The sequence below is a fragment of the Oncorhynchus gorbuscha genome, unplaced genomic scaffold (genome assembly GCF_021184085.1).
Source record: "Oncorhynchus gorbuscha isolate QuinsamMale2020 ecotype Even-year unplaced genomic scaffold, OgorEven_v1.0 Un_scaffold_1231, whole genome shotgun sequence".
Taxonomy (NCBI): Eukaryota; Metazoa; Chordata; class Actinopteri; order Salmoniformes; family Salmonidae; genus Oncorhynchus; species Oncorhynchus gorbuscha.
The window spans coordinates 48,836-70,168 of record NW_025746068.1 but is presented as its reverse complement, the minus strand read 5'-3'; the positions used below and the strand labels follow the sequence as shown (position 1 = coordinate 70,168).

The following is a 21,333-nucleotide window of genomic DNA, read 5'->3' as shown; positions in this document are numbered from 1 at the left end:
CTTGGCTTGCTCGGTTTGTGCCACTGGGAAGACTTCTAATCGACCCCCAGATGGGTTACTCCAACCCCTGTCGGACCCTTCGAGACCCTGGTCCCACATCGCACTAGATTTTGTTACCGGCCTCCCGCCCTCCCAGGACAAGACGGTTGTTTTGACCGTGGTGGACCGGTTCTCGAAGGCGGCTCATTTTATTCCCTTGCCTAAATTACCATCTGCCAAGGAGACAGCGGTAACTGTCGTGGATCACGTCTTTCGCTTACATGGCCTGCCGATGGACGTAGTTTCTGACAGGGGGCCCCAATTTGTGTCCAAGTTTTGGCAAGAGTTTTGTACGTTACTGTGAGCGAGTGTCAGCCTGTCTTCAGGGTTTCATCCCCAGAGCAACAGTCAAACGGAGAGGGCCAACCAAGATTTGGAGAGAGTGTTGCGATGTTTGGTTTCTAAGAATCCCTCTTCCTGGAGTCAACAACTCTCTATGGTTGAGTACGCTCACAATTCGTTGCCAGTGGCAGCCACGGGTCTCTCTCCGTTTGAGTGTAGTTTAGGTTACCAGCCATCTATCTTTCCCAGTACGGAGTCCGAGGTCACTGTTCCCTCCGCTCACGCTTTCATCCAGAGGTGCCGTCACGCATGGAGCAGAGCCCGTGAGACTCTTCTCCGGGTGGGGCGCGCACCAAGGCTAAGGCCGATCGCCACCGGTCGAAGCCTCCGGTATACGTCGTTGGCCAAAGAGTGTGGCTTTCTACTAAGAACATTCCACTCTGATCCGTTTCGAACAAGCTTGCCCCCAAATTTATCGGCCCGTTCAGAGTCACCAGGATCATTAGTCCGGTGGCGGTCCGGCTCAAGCTTCCTCCGGCGTATAGGAGAATTCATCCTATCTTTCATGTGTCTAAAATAAAACCTGTGTTTCAGGCACGCATTAACCCGCCGGTCCCGGTTCCCCCGCCGCCACGACTTGTTGATGGGGAACCCACGTTTTCTGTCAATCGTAATTTGGACTCTAGAAGGAGAGGACGCGGATTCCAGTACCTGGTGGACTGGGAGGGTTACGGCCCGGAGGAGAGAAGTTGGGTACCTGCTAGGGACATTCTGGATCACTCCCTTATCGATGATTTCAATCGACAGGTAAATTCGCCTGGGAATGCCAAGAGGCTGTCACGGTTCATGAATCCACTGCCTCCCTCTCTCTTTCTCTCTCTCTCCCGTGTTTGGTTGGGCGTGGTTCCCAATCTCGGCCTGATTGTCTGCGCCAGCTGGAACCACTTATCTTCCCTTTATATGTTCTGTAACCAGTGTTTCCTGTTGTCAGATCATTGTTACTTCCCTGAGGTTGTGTCGTGTGTCCTTGCTCATTCTCTCGTCGCCCTTGTGTGGATTATCTGCTGTGCTCCTTCCTACCCATTCCGGACACACTCCGCTGGATTTCTCAGCATGCTCCACTGGATTTCTCAGCACGCTATCATCGAAAGATGCGCCCTAGTCCCTGGGTCGGATTCCGTCTGAGTACAGTCTGTCTGTCCTGTTGCTGCTGTAACTGTATTCATTAAACCATCGTTGCTTGCATCTTGCATCCGCCTCTGTATTGTCACATATATAGTATAATGTAGCCTGTTATCCATATATAGTGTAATGTAGCCTGTTATCCATATATAGTATAATGTAGCCTGTTATTCATATATAGTATAATGTAGCCTGTTATCCATATATATAGTATAATGTAGCCTGTTATCCATATATAGTATAATGTAGCCTGTTATCCATATATAGTATAATGTAGCCTGTTATCCATATATAGTATAATGTAGCCTGTTATTCATATATAGTCTAATGTAGCATGTTATCCATATATAGTCTAATGTAGCATGTTATCCATATATAGTCTAATGTAGCCTGGTAGTCCAATGTGGAACACTGTCTCAGAATATACACTGCTCAAAAAAATAAAGGGAACACTAAAATAACACATCCTAGATCTGAATGAATGAAATTTCTCAATAAATACATTTTATTTACATAGTTGAATGTGACAACAAAATCACACAAAAATGATCAATGGAAATCAAATTTATCAACCCATGGATGTCTGGATTTGGAGTCACACTCAAAATTAAAGTGGAAAACCACACTACAGGCTGATCCAACTTTGATGTAATGTCCTTAAAACAAGTCCAAATGAGGCTCAGTACTGTGTGTCGCCTCCACGTGCCTGTATGACCTCCCTACAACGCCTGGGCATGCTCTTGATGAGGTGGCGGATGTTCTCCTGAGAGATCTCCTCCCAGACCTGGACTAAAGCATACGCCAACTCCTGGACAGTCTGTGCTGCAATGTGGCGTTGGTGGATGGAGCGAGACATGATGTCCCAGATGTGCTCAATTGGATTCAGGTCTGGGGAACGGGCAGGCCAGTCCATAGCATCAATCCCTACCTCTTGCAGGAACTGCTGACACACTCCAGCCACATGAGGTCTAGCATTGTCTTGCATTAGGAGGAACCCAGGGCCAACTGCACCAGCATATGGGCTCACAGGGGGTCTGAGGATCTCATCTCGGTACCTAATGGCAGTCAGGCTACCTCTGGCGAGCACATGGAGGGCTGTACGGCCCCCCAAAGAAATGCCACCCCACACCATGACTGACCCACCGCCAAACCGGTCATGCTGGAGGATGTTGCGGGCAGCAGAACGTTCTCCACGGCGTCTACAGACTCTGTCACGTCTGTCACATGTGCTCAGTGTGAACCTGCTTTCATCTGTGAAGAGCACAGGACGCCAGTGGCGAATTTGCCAATCTTGGTGTTCTCTGGCAAATGCCAAACGTCCTGCACGGTGTTGGGCTGTAAGCACAACACCCACCTGTGGACGTCGGGCCCTCATACCACCCTCATTGAGTTTGTTTCTGACCGTTTGAGCAGACACAGGCACATTTGTGGCCTGCTGGAGGTCTTTTGCAGGGCTCTGGCAGTGCTCCTCCTTGCACAAAGGCGGAGGTAGCGGTCCTGCTGCTGCGTTGTTGTACGGCCTCCTCCAATTCTCCTGATGTTCTGACCTGTCTCCTGGTAGCGCCTCCATGCTCTGGACACTACGTTGACAGACACAGCAAACCTTCTTGCCACAGCTCGCATTGATGTGCCATCCTGGATGAGCTGCACTACCTGAGCCACTTGTGTGGGTTGTAGACTCCGTCTCATGCTACCACTAGAGTGAACGCACCGACCAGCAGTCAAGAGTGACCAAAACATCAGCCAGGAAGCATAGGAGCTGAGAAGTGGTCTGTGGTCACCACCTGCAGAACCACTCCTTTATTGGGGGTCTCTTGCTAATTGCCTATAAAGTGGACAGTTTGATTTCACAGAATTGACTGACTGACTTGGAGTTACATTGTGTTGTGTAAGTGTTCCCTTTATTTTTGGGAGCAGTGTATATAACACTGTAGTTAGAATTTTGCACTGCAATTTCACCGGATGTAAGAAGATAACAGCGTGTGTTTGTGCTGACTGTGTGACTGTGTGTGTTCGTGCGTGCATGTGTGTGTGTGTGTGTGTGTGTGTGTGTGTGTGTGTGTGTGTGTGTGTGTGTGTGTGTGTGTGTGTGTGTGTGTGTGTGTGTGTGTGTGTGTGTGTGTGTGTGTGTGTGTGTGTGTGTGTGTGTGTGTGTGTGTGTGTGTGTGTGTGTGTGTGTGTGTCCGTTCCAGGAGATGACTGATATCATGAGCTCTTTGATAAGATGGGAACGTGTACATATCCCTGTACACAGAACAACGCCCCCAAGGAGCATGTCGACAACTTCTTCTAGGTAACTAACTACAGATCTATGATTACATTTCTAAATAATTTCTTCACCAAGCTATTATAGTAAGGAGTAGTCACAACGATTATATCTCACAATTAAAAACACCAAAGTAGTGCACAATATAGGGAATAGGGTGCCATTTGGGAGTTAGACTATACCTTTAAAATGTTACTCTCTGTCTCACCCTGTCTCACCATTGAAGAGTTCCTGTGTGTCTGTGCATTAGTGAGTTCGTGAGTGTGATGTTGTAGCATGATTCTATAAGATATCATTATGAATGACATGATTCTATAAGATATCATTATGAATGACATGATTCTATAAGATATCATTATGAATGACATGATTCTATAAGATATCATTATGAATGACATGATTCTATAAGATATCATTATGAATGACATGATTCTATAAGATATCATTATGAATGACATGATTCTATAAGATATCATTATGAATGACATGATTCTATAAGATATCATTATGAATGACATGATTCTATAAGATATCATTATGAATGACATGATTCTATAAGATATCATTATGAATGACATGATTCTATAAGATATCATTATGAATGACATGATTCTATAAGATATCATTATGAATGACATGATTCTATAAGATATCATTATGAATGACATGATTCTATAAGATATCATTATGAATGACATGATTCTATAAGATATCATTATGAATGACATGATTCTATAAGATATCATTATGAATGACATGATTCTATAAGATATCATTATGAATGACATGATTCTATAAGATATCATTATGAATGACATGATTCTATAAGATATCATTATGAATGACATGATTCTATAAGATATCATTATGAATGACATGATTCTATAAGATATCATTATGAATGACATGATTCTATAAGATATCATTATGAATGACATGATTCTATAAGATATCATTATGAATGACATGATTCTATAAGATATCATTATGAATGACATGATTCTATAAGATATCATTATGAATGACATGATTCTATAAGATATCATTATGAATGACATGATTCTATAAGATATCATTATGAATGACATGATTTGATGGCGTCTAAACATCACAATTCACAGTAACTGTCCAGTGTTTTCAGAGTTCTATAAAATATGACCTATAATTACTTACAATATGAATTAAATAGTTTTACTTCCAAAACAATATCATTAAGTATGTTAAATATCAGCTTTTCTGTGTTGGAATGGCTTGGGCATACCCCAACAACAGAATACTGTGGGTGTATACTGGTCATAAAAACACATTAATGTAATGTACTGTAGACCGCTGATTGGCCAGCTCATCCTCCTCTAAACCGCTGATTGGCCAGCTCATCCTCCTCTAAACCGCTGATTGGCCAGCTCATCCTCCTCTAAACCGCTGATATGACATCATATTCTTGAGGTGGGTTTTTTTAAGTGTTCTTTCTCCAATTTATGCTTTGGCCACAAATATGAGTATAGGACAAGTCAACAGCTTTATTTGGGTATGAGATAACAGAATATGAACTTTTAAAAGTGAGAATTTCATTGGCAGTTACTTTAAGAACCTGCTTCTGCTATTCTACTGTTTAAAACTTCTATGTTTTCTTCTAACTTCTGCTTCTTATCCTTTGTGCTTTTTGTCCCTTCCTGCCTCCCGTCCAGGATGAGAACATCATGCAGTCCATGCATCTGTTCGACAATGTCATTTAGTGACACTTCCTGTGGGTGTGGCCTAACAGAAGGGACGCCCATATTGACCCCCACTGCCCGGTCCCCCTAGCTCTATAAAAAAAAACAGACTCAGTGAGGCTGTCAGGGGGATAAAAGGTACTTCTCCATGGGATATCCACTTTCCCATCCACCCCTAGGCCCTCTCTGTCCCCAAAGAGAGACACCTACCTGGGAAGGTCAGACAACAGTTAGGGAGTTAAGAGCCACGCCATGTTGGAGGCCATAACACTCCTTCTATATGACATCACATTCTCACTAAACAATGTTGTATTATATTCTCACTAAACAATTATGTATTTTACTCTCACTAAACAATGATGCATTATATTCTCTAACTACTAGTTGGACAAAATGGTGGACTGTTATAAAGGCTTTAACACAAGCTTTACTCTCAATGCCTGGTCTGAGTGTGTTAACTGTGAGATGTATTATTATCAATCATAGAACATTCCAGAATGTTCCATCTCTGTGTTCTGGAATGGAATACCCTCTCTGACTGAATTACACTCCACACTCCAAACATCCATGTTATGTTATATTGTGTCTGTGCGTTTTAAAAATGACAATGAATAATATTTTATGTAACTTGTTGTGTGTCTAGGTGCTGGACATTGCTCCTTCTGAAAGTGTCTGTGTATATTTTTTTACAGACATGATGATGATGATGATGAAGATGAAAAAAACACTATTGCCATACAAACCAATGTACTGTAAATGTCGTATTTGCAGTTACTGTACAGCATATACTGTGTAGCACAAGAGGCGTGATTTTGAAAGCTTTTCAAAATGTCACACCTCACACAGTAGTTTACAACAGCAAAAAAACATTGGATAAAAGCAATTGGAAAAGTTGCATCAAGCAGAACTCTTTCCTGGACATTGAGGCAAAAATGTGCCAGAACTTTGTCTTTAAAAAAGTATATATATCTAAAAAAAATTAAGCAAACGTATACTTTGCGTATCATCTAATAGTACCATATGAAGTAATACAGATAATAGAAACAGAATATCTATTGTTGTTAGACTTCATATCTCACACGTCTGGTGATTGTTTTGTTTGGTTGAATAGAGTCGTCCTGTGTGGCTCAGTTTATACAGCATGGCTCCTGGGTTCCATTCCTGCTGGGACCTCCATTCTGCTGGGACCTCCATATGGGACCTCTGCTGGGACCTCCATATGGGACCTCTGCTGGGACCTCCATATGGGACCTCTGCTGGGACCTCCATATGGGACCTCTGCTGGGACCTCCATATGGGACCTCTGCTGGGACCTCCATATGGGACCTCCATATGGGACCTCCATATGGGATCTCTGCTGGGACCTCCATATGGGACCTCCATATGGGACCTCCATATGGGATCTCTGCTGGGATCTCCATATGGGACCTCTGCTGGGACCTCCATATGGGACCTCCATATGGGACCTCCATATGGGATCTCTGCTGGGACCTCCATATGAAAAATGTAGTCAAACATGACTGTAATGACTGTAATGACTGAGTGAATGAATTTGGATAAATGTGTCTGGTAGATGGCGTATATTATTATATACTATTATAAACTGGGAAATTTGTTTTTTCGATGCTGATTGGCTGAACCAGCATTTCAGAAGAGAAAAATACTTTATTGCTTCTATAAACTGGTGACCAACGTAATTAGACCAGTAAATAGTAATTTTCTGTCATACCCATGTTATACCACACCTTTCAGCCAATCAGCATTCAGGGCTCAATATTCATTCAATATTCAGCATTCAGGGTCAATATTCCACACCTCCATAGCCATTATATCACTTAGTTTAGATATACAGGTCCAGATACACAAGGTTATTGTCAAACTTCTTCTGTTCAGGTCTTCTTGGTTCTGGGTTTGTTGTGTTCAGGTCCACTTTGTACTGGGTTTGTTGTGTTCAGGTCCACTTTGTACTGGGTTTGTTGTGTTCAGGTCCACTTTGTACTGGGTTTGTTGTGTTCAGGTCCACTTTGTACTGGGTTTGTTGTGTTCAGGTCCACTTTGTACTGGGTTTGTTGTGTTCAGGTCCACTTTGTACTGGGTTTGTTGTGTTCAGGTCCACTTTGTTCTGGGTTTCTTGTGTTCAGGTCTACTTGGTTCTGGTATTGTAATGCTCAGGTCTTCTTGGTTCTGGATTTGTTGACTGTGCTGTAGAGAACAAAGTAGTCCTCCTCAGCAGCACCAGGGTCTGCTGCTGTGGGGCTGAAGAGAGAGAAACAGAAATTAAACAAAGAATCCGCCCCAAATGGTGGTACCCTATACCCTTTATAGTGCACTACCTTTGACCAGGGCCTATGGGGCTCACATCAAAAGTTGTGAACTAAATAGGGAATAGGGTGCCATTTGGAATACAGTCAGAACAGTTCCTCAAAACCATCATCGCATCACTCCCTCATTATAGACATGTCATAGTAATTGTCTTGAGGTGTCCATTGTTGGATTGGTAGATTAAGGAAATGACATCACTAGTGGTCAACAGTTTTGCTTATTGATGACATCTCTTACAATAAACAGTAGCATATGAATGACCTTAAGGCAGAATATGCTCACCAGGTGGCATCACTCAGGAGGTTTAATTTCAGAGTAGCGTACTGGATATCCTCGTCCTGTTCCTGGGCTTGAGACGGTTGGATGGTCGAGTACAGAAGGACTTCCTGGAAGTGGACGCTGGCGTAGTGAACGTCATCCTGGTCATCTGTGGCCACTGTCTGTGCTGCAGTAGAGGTCATGGCCATGCCTGAGATGTTATCATACACTGGACTAGAGTCTCCCTGATGGAGAGAGAGGACAGACAACATGAGGAGTGGAAATGTTCCACAAAGCAATACACAGTCATCACAGTCACCTTCTGATTCCAACACTCACCTGTTCATTTTCTGATGTGTCTCCTGTGTTGGAGGTGGGTTTGGAGGCCTTCTTCCTGTTTTGTAAACACATTGTATTCATGAATTAATGAAGCTAATAATTAATCAGAGGGCTACATTTAAATAATCCACAATCACAAAGTAAGCATTTTAACTCACCTGAACCACATGAGTCCAGAGAGACAGAGGATGAGAACCAGAACAACCACTGTGATCCCTACAGCTGCAGTCAGAACTGAGGTTTGTTTCACTATAATACAATATGGATGATATGAGTACATGGCATGATATAATAAACTACAAATAAACTATAATACAGGACATTAATACAATACTTGTTAAGGGATCTTATAACCCATTGTATAGATATAGACTAAGGTGTAATAAGACGATGTGTAATGATTAACATTAGATTGAAACATGTAGTTCTGTGTTGAAGTATTGAAGATGGAACTTTACCTGCTACAATGATCATCTGAGCTGTAGAGTTCATAGATCCTCTTCTATTCTGGGCCTCACAGTAATATTCTCCTCTGTCCTCAGAGATGATGTTAGTGATGCTGTAACTCTGTCCTGATGCTTTTGCTGAGGCTATGTTCGTCTTGTACCAGGTGTATTTGTCCACAGGTGGGTTGGCATCACTGCTGCAGGTCAGAGTCACTGAACTGCCCTCCACTATTTCACCAGAGGGACTGACTGACACTGAGGTGTTCTTTGGGCCGTCTGGTAAAATATAATTTGTCAGATTATTAAGACAGTAGTTTCATTACAACTTCACATTACATGTCATATAAAAATGAAATGATCAGAGAACTAAAACTATAACTTACACAAAACATTAACAAGAACACATTTAGAGATGCTTAATGACTACTTTGTTTCATTAATACTTGTTTGCAACCTTGGCATTTAAAGAAATATATATATATATTTCACCTTAATTTAACCAGGTAGGCCAGTTGAGAACAAGTTCTCATTTACAACTGTGACATGGCCAAGATAAAGCAAAGCAGTGCGACACAAACAACAACACAGAGTTACACATGGAATAAACAAGGGTACAGTCAATAACACAATAGAAAAAAATATATACAGTGTGTGCAAATGGCGTGAGGAGGTAGGAAATAGATAGGCCATATTAGCGAAGCAATTACAATTTAGCAGATTAAGACTGGAGTGATAGATTAGCAGATGATGTGCAAGTAGTGATACTGGTGTGCAAAAGAGCAGACAAGTAAATAAAAACAATATGGGGATGAAGTAGGTAGATTGGATGGGCTATTTACAGATGGACTATGTACAGCTGCAGCGATCGTTTAGCTGCTCAGATAGCTGATGTTTAAAGTTAGTGAGGGAAATGTAAGTCTCATTCAAACACTAATTCAAACACTGAGATGTATTTTACTCACATTTCACATCCATGTTGATAGACTCAGGCCTGTCTGTCCCCAACTCATTCTGGGCCTCGCAGTAGTACTCCCCAGTATCAGATGACTTGACTTGGTTGAAGGTATGATGTGGTCCTGTGTTCTGATTGGAGATACTCTGATTGTGACCTCCATTCTTCTTGTACCAGGTGTATTTGTCCACAGGTGGGTTGGCATCACTGTTGCAGGTCAGAGTCACTGAACTGCCCTCCACTATTTCACCAGAGGGACTGACTGACACTGAGGTGGTCTTTGGGCCATCTGGTGTTGAAGATGACAGAAAAAAGAACAACTCAAATAACATGTAAGGAACCAAGAAATGATGTAAATTAGTATAGATTAGTAAATTACACTGACATGTAGAACCATGTATTACAGAGATGATGTAAATTAGTAGAGATTAGTATATTATACTGACATGTAGAACCATGTTTTAGAGAGATGATGTAAATTAGTATAGATTAGTATATTATACTGACATGTAGAACCATGTATTACAGAGATTATGTAAATTAGTATAGATTAGTATATTATACTGACTGTAGAACCATGTATTACAGAGATGATGTAAATTAGCAGAGATTAGTATATTACACTGACTGTAGAACCATGTATTAGAGAGATGATGTAAATTAGTAGAGATTAGTATATTACACTGACATGTAGAACCATGTATTAGAGAGATGATGTAAATTAGTATAGATTAGTATATTATACTGACATGTAGAACCATGTATTACAGAGATTATGTAAATTAGTATAGATTAGTATATTATACTGACATGTAGAACCATGTATTACAGAGATTATATAAATTAGTATAGATTAGTATATTATACTGACTGTAGAACCATGTATTACAGAGATGATGTAAATTAGCAGAGATTAGTATATTACACTGACTGTAGAACCATGTATTAGAGAGATGATGTAAATTAGTAGAGATTAGTATATTACACTGACATGTAGAACCATGTATTACAGAGATGATGTAAATTAGCAGAGATTAGTATATTACACAGACTGTAGAACCATGTATTAGAGAGATGATGTAAATTAGTAGAGATTAGTATATTATACTGACATGTAGAACCATGTATTACAGAGATGACATCAATGACTTTCACTGTAGATATATCAACACCCCATGTACTCACATCTGACAGTGAGAGTCTCTTCTGGAGAGAGGATTCTCTCAAAACCTTCTACAGCACAGGAGTAGTTCCCTGCATCCTCACTGCTGATTGGTTCTAGGATTAGGCTGTTATAACTGGTGACTGGGTCTAGGATCAGGCTGTTATAACTGGTGACTGGGTTGGTCAGACGTTGTCCGTTCTTGTACCAGATGCAGGTGGGGTTCAGAGCGACTGCACATTGGGTTCTACATCTCAGCGTGACTCTCTCCCCCTCTGACACAGACGTAGGATCCATCTCCAACAGGATATCTAAGAGGAAATATGTATTTGACTCTAGTCTTTGTAATGTAACTAGACTTGTCCTGTAGCATAATGTGTAGTATTACCTGTGACAGTCAACATCACACCAGGAAGGCCAGAAAATCTCCCCTTGTATGTTATTAATCTGAATATGTATTCAGCCGAGTCCTTCTCTGTCAGGTGTGTTATTGTCATGGTGTGGTGGTTCTCTGTGTTCCTATTGTACTGCACACGACCTGCAGACTCTGGATATGAACTGACATCTACAGGGTCTTTCTGTGTAAACCAGAATGAACCTTGTTCTATATAACTAGTGGGATGAGTGTAAGAGCAGGATATTTCCACTGTGGAGCCCTTCAAGACACAGATTCTCCTCTTGGTGTAAGTCACACTCCAGCAGTTTGAATTATGAACACCTGAAACATTATAAAGACATCTGTTAGTTTTAAACTATTTCTGTTTACTTTTGTTGTAAACTACTTGAACATTTTCAGTATTTTGTAAATCAATATCCACTTTAGCTGTCATTTGGTATTGTGAAATTATAACTAAATTCATCTACACTCACAGACTGCAGGAGAGTGGAGATCCTCATGGCCTTTTACAGCACAGGAGTAGCTGTCTGCATTCTCAATGTAGACATATATAGAGTATATAGAGGAAGTCCTCTCATCTAGATATTGTCTGTTCTTGTACCAGACGTAGGTGGGATTACCAGGCAGGCTGCAGCTGGTTCTACAGGTCAGTGTTTTCACATTCCATTGTCCTGTCACCTCCACCTGCAGTTCTGCATAGAGAGGTTATGAAAACAACAACAGAGTAAGTATGTCAGTCACCACCACGTCACTGTTCTCATAGAACATTTAATACATAACTAAGATGGTAGAGTACTATACTATATATGAAACATTACAGTACCAGTGACAGAGAGAGTGACTCCACGTTGGGCAGTTTTCCAATCGGACTTGTCTGTTTTATATCTGAAGTAATATGTATCTTTGTCACTCTGTCTCAGGTCTGTGATTCTCAGGGTAGAGTCCTTCTCTGTTGTCTGACGGTACTCCACACGACCCTCATTATTAGATTGGATTTCAACAAATCGACCCGCATCACTATTCCAATAAGACCATCCAATTGTTCTGACTCTATGACCTCTGGGATATGTGTAAGAACAGGACAGCTCCACTGTTGACCCCTTCAAGGCACAGATACTATTCTTGGTGTAGGTCACACTCCATCCATACTGCCCGAGTACCACTGAAAGCACATTACATTAAGCACAAACCTATTGGTTCACACTGACAGTAAGGTTTGTCCACACATTGTTGCCATACTGTATTTGCTGAGGAATGGAAACCATAGAAAAGCATCCCTCAGTGAGGTGTGAAAGATAACTATTTAAAGTGAAGTGGAGACGCCTAACAGAACACACCAGAATAACATTATGATTCATAACCTTTTAGAAATGTCTGTAGATTGATAAACAGAGCAACTAAAAGATAAGAATGAGACCATACCTGCTACAGACCAGAGAAAGACCACCAACACACTTCCTGCTGTTCTCAAGACCATTGTTGCATCTCCCACCCTGCAGTCTTAGAAACATAAACAACAACTCACTCTATAACTGGTGAATAACTCCACCTGATACATTGAAGTATAAACTGTAAAATGGGGTACAGGACCTCATTACTGAAAATGAACCAGACTCATACGGACTACGTTTCCATGCACAGCAATATTATTATTTGGGATACTCAAGTATTCTGTTTTTGATTTGATGCATATAAACTTCATATCCCATTTACAATAACCCAAAAGCTTGTATTCCGGTTATGAGAAACCTGGATAAGATGCCTGGGATATGAGGATTTTAGACAGGATACTGTGGCAGGTAAACATCTCATCCCATTTAATGTTTTTCGTGGTCTGTGCTGTCAGGCTCAGTTTCTCATATCATGGGTGTTGTGTGATAATGTTTTCATCTGATTGTCAAATAAGTCACTTCAAACACTAGGCTACCTTCGCAGTTCGATCCACCATAATTGCAAAATAATTCATTTTGCTGATACTCCATTCTGGACTGGTATAATTGGCTACTTTCACCCCTAATTTAGACAAGTTATCAGGATATGTTAAGACCCAGATGCAGACCGTGACGAAGCAACAATGTTAATTACAGCAACAGGGGCAAAGGTACAGGACGGCAGGCAGGGTCAGGGTCAGGACAGGCAAGGGTAAAATCCAGGAGGATGAGAAAAGAGAGACTGGGGAAAAGCAGGAGCTGACAGACAAACAGAGAACACCGGTATAAATACACAAGAGATAATGGGGAAGATGGGCGACACCAGGAGGAGGGAGGAGAGAATCACAAAGACAGGTGAAATAGATCAGGGTGTGACACAAGTTTATGCTTGTAATTTACGATATTTGGTAGACCATTTGTTTGTCAACTACATTGCATTTGTCACGTTCTGACCATAGTTCTTGTGTGTTTTCCTTGTTTTAGTGTTGGTCAGGACGTGAGCTGGGTGGGCATTCTGTTGTGTGTCTAGTTTGTCTATTTCTATGTTTGGTCTGATATGGTTCTCAATCAGAGGCAGGTGTTAGTCATTGTCTCTGATTGGGAACCATATTTAGGTAGCCTGTTTTGTGTTGGGTTTTGTGGGTGGTTGTTTCCTGTGTCAGTGTTTGTGCCACACGGGACTGTTTCGGGTTTTCACGTTTCTTGTTTTTGTAGTTGTGTTCATGTTGAGTTTTCCTATTAAAACCATGGACACTTACCACACTGTGTTTTGGTCCGCCTCTCCTTCACAGGAAGAATCCCATTACAGCATTTGGATAGTATTCAGACCCCTTGACTTTTTCCACATTTTGTAACATTAGTCTTATTCTAAAATGGATTAAATACACACAATAACCTCATGACAAAGCAAAAATCGTTATTAATATTTTTTTGCTAATTTATTCACAATAAAAAAATGAAATATAACATTTACATAAGTATTCAGAACCTTTACTCAATACTTTTTTGAAACACCTTTGGCAGTGATTACAGCAACAATTCTTCTTGTGTATGATGTTACAAGCTTGTCACACCTGTATTTGGGGAGTTTCTCCCATTCTTCTCTGTAGATCCTTTCAAGCTCTGTCAGGTTGCATGGGGAGCGTTGCTGCACAGCTATTTTCAGGTTTCTCCAGAGATGTTCAATCAGGATCAAGTCCGGGCTCTAGCTGGGCCACTCAAGGACATTCAGAGACTTGCCAGTCCTGCATTGTCTTGGATGTTTGCTTAAGGTCTTTGTCTTGTTGGAAGGTGAACCTTCTGCCTAGTCTGAGGTCCTGAGCGCTTTGGAGCAGGTTTTCATCAAGGATCTACCTGTACTTTGATCCGTTCATCTTTCCTTCGATCCTGACTAGACTCCCAGTACCTGCCACTGTAAAACATCCCTATACCATGATGCTTCCACCACCATGCTTCACCATAGGGATGGTGCCAGGTTTCTTCCACATGTGATGCTTGGCATTCAGGCCAAAGTGTTTAATTTTGGTTTCATCAGACCAGATGAAACCAAGCGGGCTGTCATGTGCCTTTTACTGAGGAGTGGATTCCGTCTGGTCACTCTACCATAAAGGCCTGATTGGTGGAGTGCTGCAGAGATGGTTGCCCTTCTGGAAGGTTCTCCCCTCTCCACAGAGCTCTGTCAGAGTGACCATTGGGTTTTTGGTCACCTTCCCGACCAAGGCCCTTCACCCCGATTACCCAGTTTTGCCAGGCGGCCTACTCTAGGAAGAGTCTTGGTGGTTCCAAACTTCTTCCATTTAAGAATGAAGGAGGCCACTGTGTTCTTGGGTAATGCAGCAAAAATGTTTTGGTACTGTACCCTTCCCCCTCAACACCATCCTGTCTTGGAGCTCTACGGGCAATTCCTTCGACCTCATGGCTTGGTTTTTGCTCTGACATGCACTGTCAACCGTGGAACATTACATAGACAGGTGTGTACCTTTCCAAATCATGTCTAATCAATTGAATTTACCACAGGTGGACTCCAATCAAGTTGTAGAAACATCTCAAGGATGATCAATGGAAATATGATGCACCTGAGCTCAATTCCGAGTCTATCAGCAAAGGGTCTGAATAGTTATATAAATAAACAGGGTTGTGGAGTAACGGGTTACATGTGAGGGATTACAAAGACGGTAATTGTAATCTGTTACATGTAAGGGATTACGAAGACGGTAACTGTAATCTGTTACATGTAAGGGATTACAAAGACGGTAACTGTAATCTGTTACATGTAAGGGATTACAAAGACGGTAACTGTAATCCATTACGTTACCAGCAACAATATTGCAATCAGATTATGGATACTTTGGAAAAACTAGATGATTACGTCAAGGATGACTTTTAAATTCAGAAAGGATGTTTGCAAAGAAAATCTTTCTCTGTTTTCTCAATGCCATTCAGATCAGCGTTGAAAAAAGGCTCAAGTCAGACACCGCTGTGATGACACACCAAAGTCAGACACCGCTGTGATGACACACCAAAGTCAGACACCGCTGTGATGACACACCAAAGTCAGACACCGCTATGATGACACACCAAAGTCAGACACCGCTGTGATGACACACCAAAGTCAGACACCGCTGTGATGACACACCAAAGTCAGACACCGCTGTGATGACACACCAAAGTCAGACACCGCTGTGATGACACACCAAAGTCAGACACCGCTGTGATGACACACCAAAGTCAGACACCGCTGTGATGACACACCAAAGTCAGACACCGCTGTGATGACACACCAAAGTCAGACACCGCTGTGATGACACACCAAATGTGTTTGATCGATGGTGGGAAAAGCTCAGGAATGGGCTTTTGTAGGCTTCAGTCCAAGCTATGTCTTCCAATGGGGCGAATGCTGTCGGCATCCAAAGATTATCCAACTTGAATAAACGCTTGGAGGTAAGGATGACAGCAGTGGTGTAGTCTACGGCGATACGGTTATTTCTTATTATTGATATCTACATAGCGCATTGATGTGAATCATACTGCTGCTCTCTCATTTAGCTATCTGCGTCTTACGGATTGTGGTTGTTGTGGACGGCTATTCACAAATCTAAATGTGTATTTGAACCCAATAGTGGTTGAATTCAGGAAGTTTAAGCTGCCTATCAATCATTGCTTTTTAAACCAGTGGACAGCCAGTGAAAAATGCGCTCTTGCAACAGCTGCATAGTGTGGTTCCCAGCCTATGGAACAACAGCTGCATAGTGTGGTTCCCAGCCTATGGAACAACAGCTGCATAGTGTGGTTCCCAGCCTATGGAACAACAGCTGCATAGTGTGGTTCCCAGCCTATGGAACAACAGCTGCATAGTGTGGTTCCCAGCCTATGGAACAACAGCTGCATAGTGTGGTTCCCAGCCTATGGAACAACAGCTGCATAGTGTGGTTCCCAGCCTATGGAACAACAGCTGCATAGTGTGGTTCCCAGCCTATGGAATAACAGCTGCATAGTGTGGTTCCCAGCCTATGGAACAACAGCTGCATAGTGTGGTTCCCAGCCTATGGAACAACAGCTGCATAGTGTGGTTCCCAGCCTATGGAATAACAGCTGCATAGTGTGGTTCCCAGCCTATGGAACAACAGCTGCATAGTGTGGTTCCCAGCCTATGGAACAACAGCTGCATAGTGTGGTTCCCAGCCTATGGAACAACAGCTGCATAGTGTGGTTCCCAGCCTATGGAACAACAGCTGCATAGTGTGGTTCCCAGCCTATGGAACAACAGCTGCATAGTGTGGTTCCCAGCCTATGGAATAACAGCTGCATAGTGTGGTTCCCAGCCTATGGAACAACAGCTGCATAGTGTGGTTCCCAGCCTATGGAACAACAGCTGCATAGTGTGGTTCCCAGCCTATGGAATAACAGCTGCATAGTGTGGTTCCCAGCCTATGGAATAACAGCTGCATAGTGTGGTTCCCAGCCTATGGAATAAAAGTGGAGCTTTTATTGCTCAATCTAATTCATGCTGATAATAGTTTGTTTTACCCATAGGCCAAATGGACAACTGCTCAAACTCGCACACTTTTGATAGACTTAAAGGGGCAATCTGTAGTTGCTACATCCATTTTTGGACTTACAAATATACCAGTCAAAAGTTTGGACAAACCTACACATTCAAGGTTTATTCTTTATTTTTACTATTTCTACATTGTAGTTTGACATCAAAACTATGAAATAACACATATGGAATCATGTAGTAACCAACAAAGCTTTAAACATATAAAAATATATTTCATAAAATATATATTATTTGAATGTTGTTCAACATTTCTCTGGCTAACTAACGGATAATTCGATCCAGCTAGCAAGAAAAATACTTGTTCCACCACTTCTTCCCTATCCTCAACCTTTACAAATATCAGTTGTTTTTCGGTTACAGCTCATGAAGTACATTTCATCACCTTCTCACCCCTGTCTCCGTGGTCAGGATTCTCACCTAACGTTACCTCTTCGTTATCATTCAGGAGACTCATTGCTGTAACTGACAAAATGCCTTTCCAAGGCGCACGCTGATGCTGTAACTAGTAAATTGGTTCTCTTCTTTCTTCTGTTGTGTGCTGCGCTGCATTCTGTTGTTCTGTAATGTGAACGATTGGCTAAGCCTTGGATACAGCCAGTATTGCTCCAAACGCGCATCACTCGTGCACTTACAGCCAATAAGAGATTGCATGGCTGTGTGCTCGATTTAATACACCTGTCAGCATTGGGTTTGGCCCGAAATAACCAAATCCATTCATTTGAAGGGGTGTCCACATTCTTTTGTATATATAGTATGCATTGTATATATATATATGCATTGTATATATATATATATATATATATATATATATATATATATATATATATATATATATATATATATATATATATATATATATATATATATATATTCATATAGATTCAACTTCAGTTAGCAGCTTCTCTTCTGTCGTAACTTGTTGCCCCAGAGGACTAAATAAAGTAGTGCTAACCAGAATAATTTCTTACATAGAAAGAATGAATGCATTAGTGAGCATCAGTAATTAACACCAGTAAAGTTCTGTGTTTCATTTAGGGACCGGGAGAAAACACAATAACTCCAAAACAGTGGAAAGTGTCTTCCTGTGCCAAATGTCCAAATGTCCAAATGTCATCAGTTTGAGCAGTTTGAAGGAAATTATGAAACAAGTTTCTGATTGGACTGCAGTCGTGGGTGCATATTATATGTGGTTGAAATACTGTCGGCTTGCATAACAGTGTCAAAGATAACACATGACACGCCATTCCATTTTCTCAAGAGATGCTGAAAGAAAGAAGTCATATTTCTCCACTCCTGTTCCTGATACAAAATCAACCTTTGTTGTTTCATTTTACTGGGGGGGGAAAAGCACAATTCTACTGGCATTAATAGGATATAGGCCTACAGACAGTGTCCATATTTCAGTTACTATTCCATTTAGCCCATGTGAATTTCAATTATACCTGTTCTGTGTATTCATGGGTACAGGGATACTGGTGAGCGGGATATCAAAGGTGCATGTGTAACGGATGTGAAACGGCTAGCTAGTTAGTGGTGGTGCGCGCTAAATAGCGTTTCAATCGGTGACGTCACTTGCTCTGAGACCTTGAAGTAGTGGTTCGTTCCCCTTGCTCTGCAAGGGCCACGGCTTTTGTGGAGCGATGGGTAACGATGCTTTGTGGGTGACTTTTGTTGATGTGTGCAGAGGGTCCCTGGTTCGCGCCCGGGTATGGGCGAGGGGACGGTCTAATGTTATACTGTTACACATGTAAACAGCTACTATCCGGAATACTGTGCGCATGTTAACATGGTCATTGTGTATGTTTAAACTGAGATGCAGTATGATGCAAAACCATTTCCTAATGTATACAATAGTCATCAACGACAACAGCAATAACAACAACACAAACAACATCAACAACAACAATAACTTATAGAACAGATGTGTAAAACTACAAACACATATTTCTACATTGATTGTTCTGAAGCTGTTTTATTCTCAGAACCCCAAATATTGGAGGATAAATGTTCAATCCTCTACGGTCCGTCAAGCTGTACAGCAGCCTAAAGACTGACCACCAGGTTCAATGATAGCTCTTATCCACAATCTGTGAGGCTAAGTGACTGACAAACAAACACACACACACACACACAGTCATGTACAACTAACCTTGTGGTGACACACAATTCTGTCCCATTCAAAATCCTATTTTCCCTAACACTTACCCTAACCCTAACCTTAACCCTAACCCTAACCCTAACCTTGACCCCAAAACCAAACCTTAACCCTAGCTCCTAAACATAAACCTAATTCTTATGTTAACCCTTATTCTAACCTTAACCCTAAAATCCCTAGAAATAGAATTTGACCTTGTGGGGACAAACAAAAATGTTCCTAGTTGGTCAAATTATTGTAGATTACTATTCTTGGGGCATCTGGTTCCCACAACTATAGTTAAACATATCCACAAACACACACACACACACCTTTTATATCCTACTTATATGGACCAGGGGCCCTGATCTTAAATCAGCCCTCCTACACTCTGATATACTTAATGAATACTCACACTGATGTAACAACCAAAACACAGCTCAAAATAAATGAAAAAGTACATGACTTATGGCTAAAAACCATATTACCAAAACCAATATTTCCAGATATCATAAAGCATACTTACAGCGTGAAGGGGAGAGGTCGTATACGGTAAGTCAGCTTCCTGGTAGTGAGTGGAAACTGCTAGTAAGTGTCAGTTCTGTGGTTGATACATATGCTGAGACAGAACTGTCCTTTCCTTCCTCTTTAAGTCATTAACATGCATGAGGACCAGAACAGCATGTCAGAAAAGGGAGGTTACTGTATTTTAATAGAACATTTCTACACACCCTTGAACTTTTTTCACATTTTGCTGCTTTAAAATTAAATATAAACAGGAATTAAATGAAAACAACTTCCCAACAGATATACTCAACCAACTCATCATTTTGAAAGTGAAAGAAAGTTATAGATTTTTTTCTAATTAAGAAAAAAATCAGAAACATCATAGTTGGATTAGTTTCCACCCCTCTGAGTTAATATTTAGTGAAAACCACTTTGGCAGCCATTACTGCTGTGAAACCTTTGAAATAAGATTCTACCACCTTTGCAAAAATATCTACCCATTGTTTTTATCCAAATTGCTCAAGTTTTTAACATTTGGTTGGGAATCATTGATGGACAGCAATATTCAAACCTTGTCTCTGATTGTTAAGCAAGTCAGGTGCTGAGACTAGACCACTCAGGAACACTGAACATCTCTTAGTAAACCATTCTGGTGTGTCTTTGGCATTAACATTTGTGTAATTGTAAAAAAATATATATTAAAAAAAATCTATATATATATACAGTTGAAGTTGGAAGTTTACATACACCTTAGCCAAATACATTTAAACTCAGTTTTTCACAATTCCTGACATTTAATCGTAGTAAAAATGTCTTGTCTTAGGTCAGTTAGGATCACCACTTTATTTTAAGAATGTGAAATGTCAGAATAATAGTAGAGAGAATAATTTATTTCAACTTTTATCTCTTTCATCACATTACCAGTGGGTCAGTATTTGGTTTAACTTGGTCAAACATTTTGGGTAACATTTGTGTAATTGTAATATATATATATATATATACACTGCTCAAAAAAATAAAGGGAACACTTAAACAACACAATGTAACTCCAAGTCAATCACACTTCTGTGAAATCAAACTGTCCACTTAGGAAGCAACACTGATTGACAATAAATTTCACATGCTGTTGTGCAAATGGAATAGACAACAGTTGGAAATTATAGGCAATTAGCAAGACACCCTCAATAAAGGAGTGGTTCTGCAGGTGGGGACCACAGACCACTTCTCAGTTCCTATGCTTCCTGGCTGATGTTTTGGTCACTTTTGAATGCTGGCGGTGCATTCACTCTAGTGGTAGCATGAGACGGAGTCTACAACCCACACAAGTGGCTCAGGTAGTGC

At 41.2% G+C, this 21,333-nt stretch overlaps 1 protein-coding gene across 5 annotated transcripts; it reads right to left on the bottom strand.

Annotated features, from left to right (window-relative positions):
• Window positions 1-5,265: 5,265 nt before the first annotated feature.
• LOC124021829 (B-cell receptor CD22-like) lies at window positions 5,266-20,090 on the bottom strand. Of its 5 annotated transcripts, none has more exons than XM_046336964.1 (13): window positions 20,012-20,090; window positions 12,783-12,860; window positions 12,184-12,522; window positions 11,834-12,052; window positions 11,352-11,681; window positions 10,987-11,274; window positions 9,812-10,090; window positions 8,862-9,125; window positions 8,562-8,652; window positions 8,404-8,458; window positions 8,089-8,309; window positions 6,698-7,740; window positions 5,266-6,655 (listed from the first exon to the last, which is right to left on the bottom strand). In XM_046336964.1, the coding sequence occupies exons 2-12, from the start codon at window positions 12,835-12,837 to the stop codon at window positions 7,653-7,655; spliced, it is 2,229 nt and encodes a 742-aa protein (XP_046192920.1). In that variant the 5' UTR covers window positions 12,838-12,860; window positions 20,012-20,090; the 3' UTR covers window positions 5,266-6,655; window positions 6,698-7,652. The 5 variants fall into 5 exon arrangements, with proteins under 5 accessions (XP_046192920.1, XP_046192919.1, XP_046192923.1 ...); XM_046336963.1 differs by having other exon boundaries at window positions 6,723-7,740; XM_046336967.1 differs by having other exon boundaries at window positions 6,723-7,740; window positions 11,562-11,681.
• Window positions 20,091-21,333: the final 1,243 nt, after the last annotated feature.

Coding starts and splice junctions, on each gene's coding strand:
- LOC124021829 (XM_046336964.1), bottom strand. CDS start 12,837: ATGGTCTTGAGAACAGCAGGAAGTGTGTTGGTGGTCTTTCTCTGGTCT. Junction 12,053..12,183: donor AGTCACTCTCTCTGTCACTG/GTACTGTAATGT, acceptor CTCTCTATGCAG/AACTGCAGGTGGAGGTGACA. Junction 11,682..11,833: donor TCTCCACTCTCCTGCAGTCT/GTGAGTGTAGAT, acceptor ATAATGTTTCAG/GTGTTCATAATTCAAACTGC.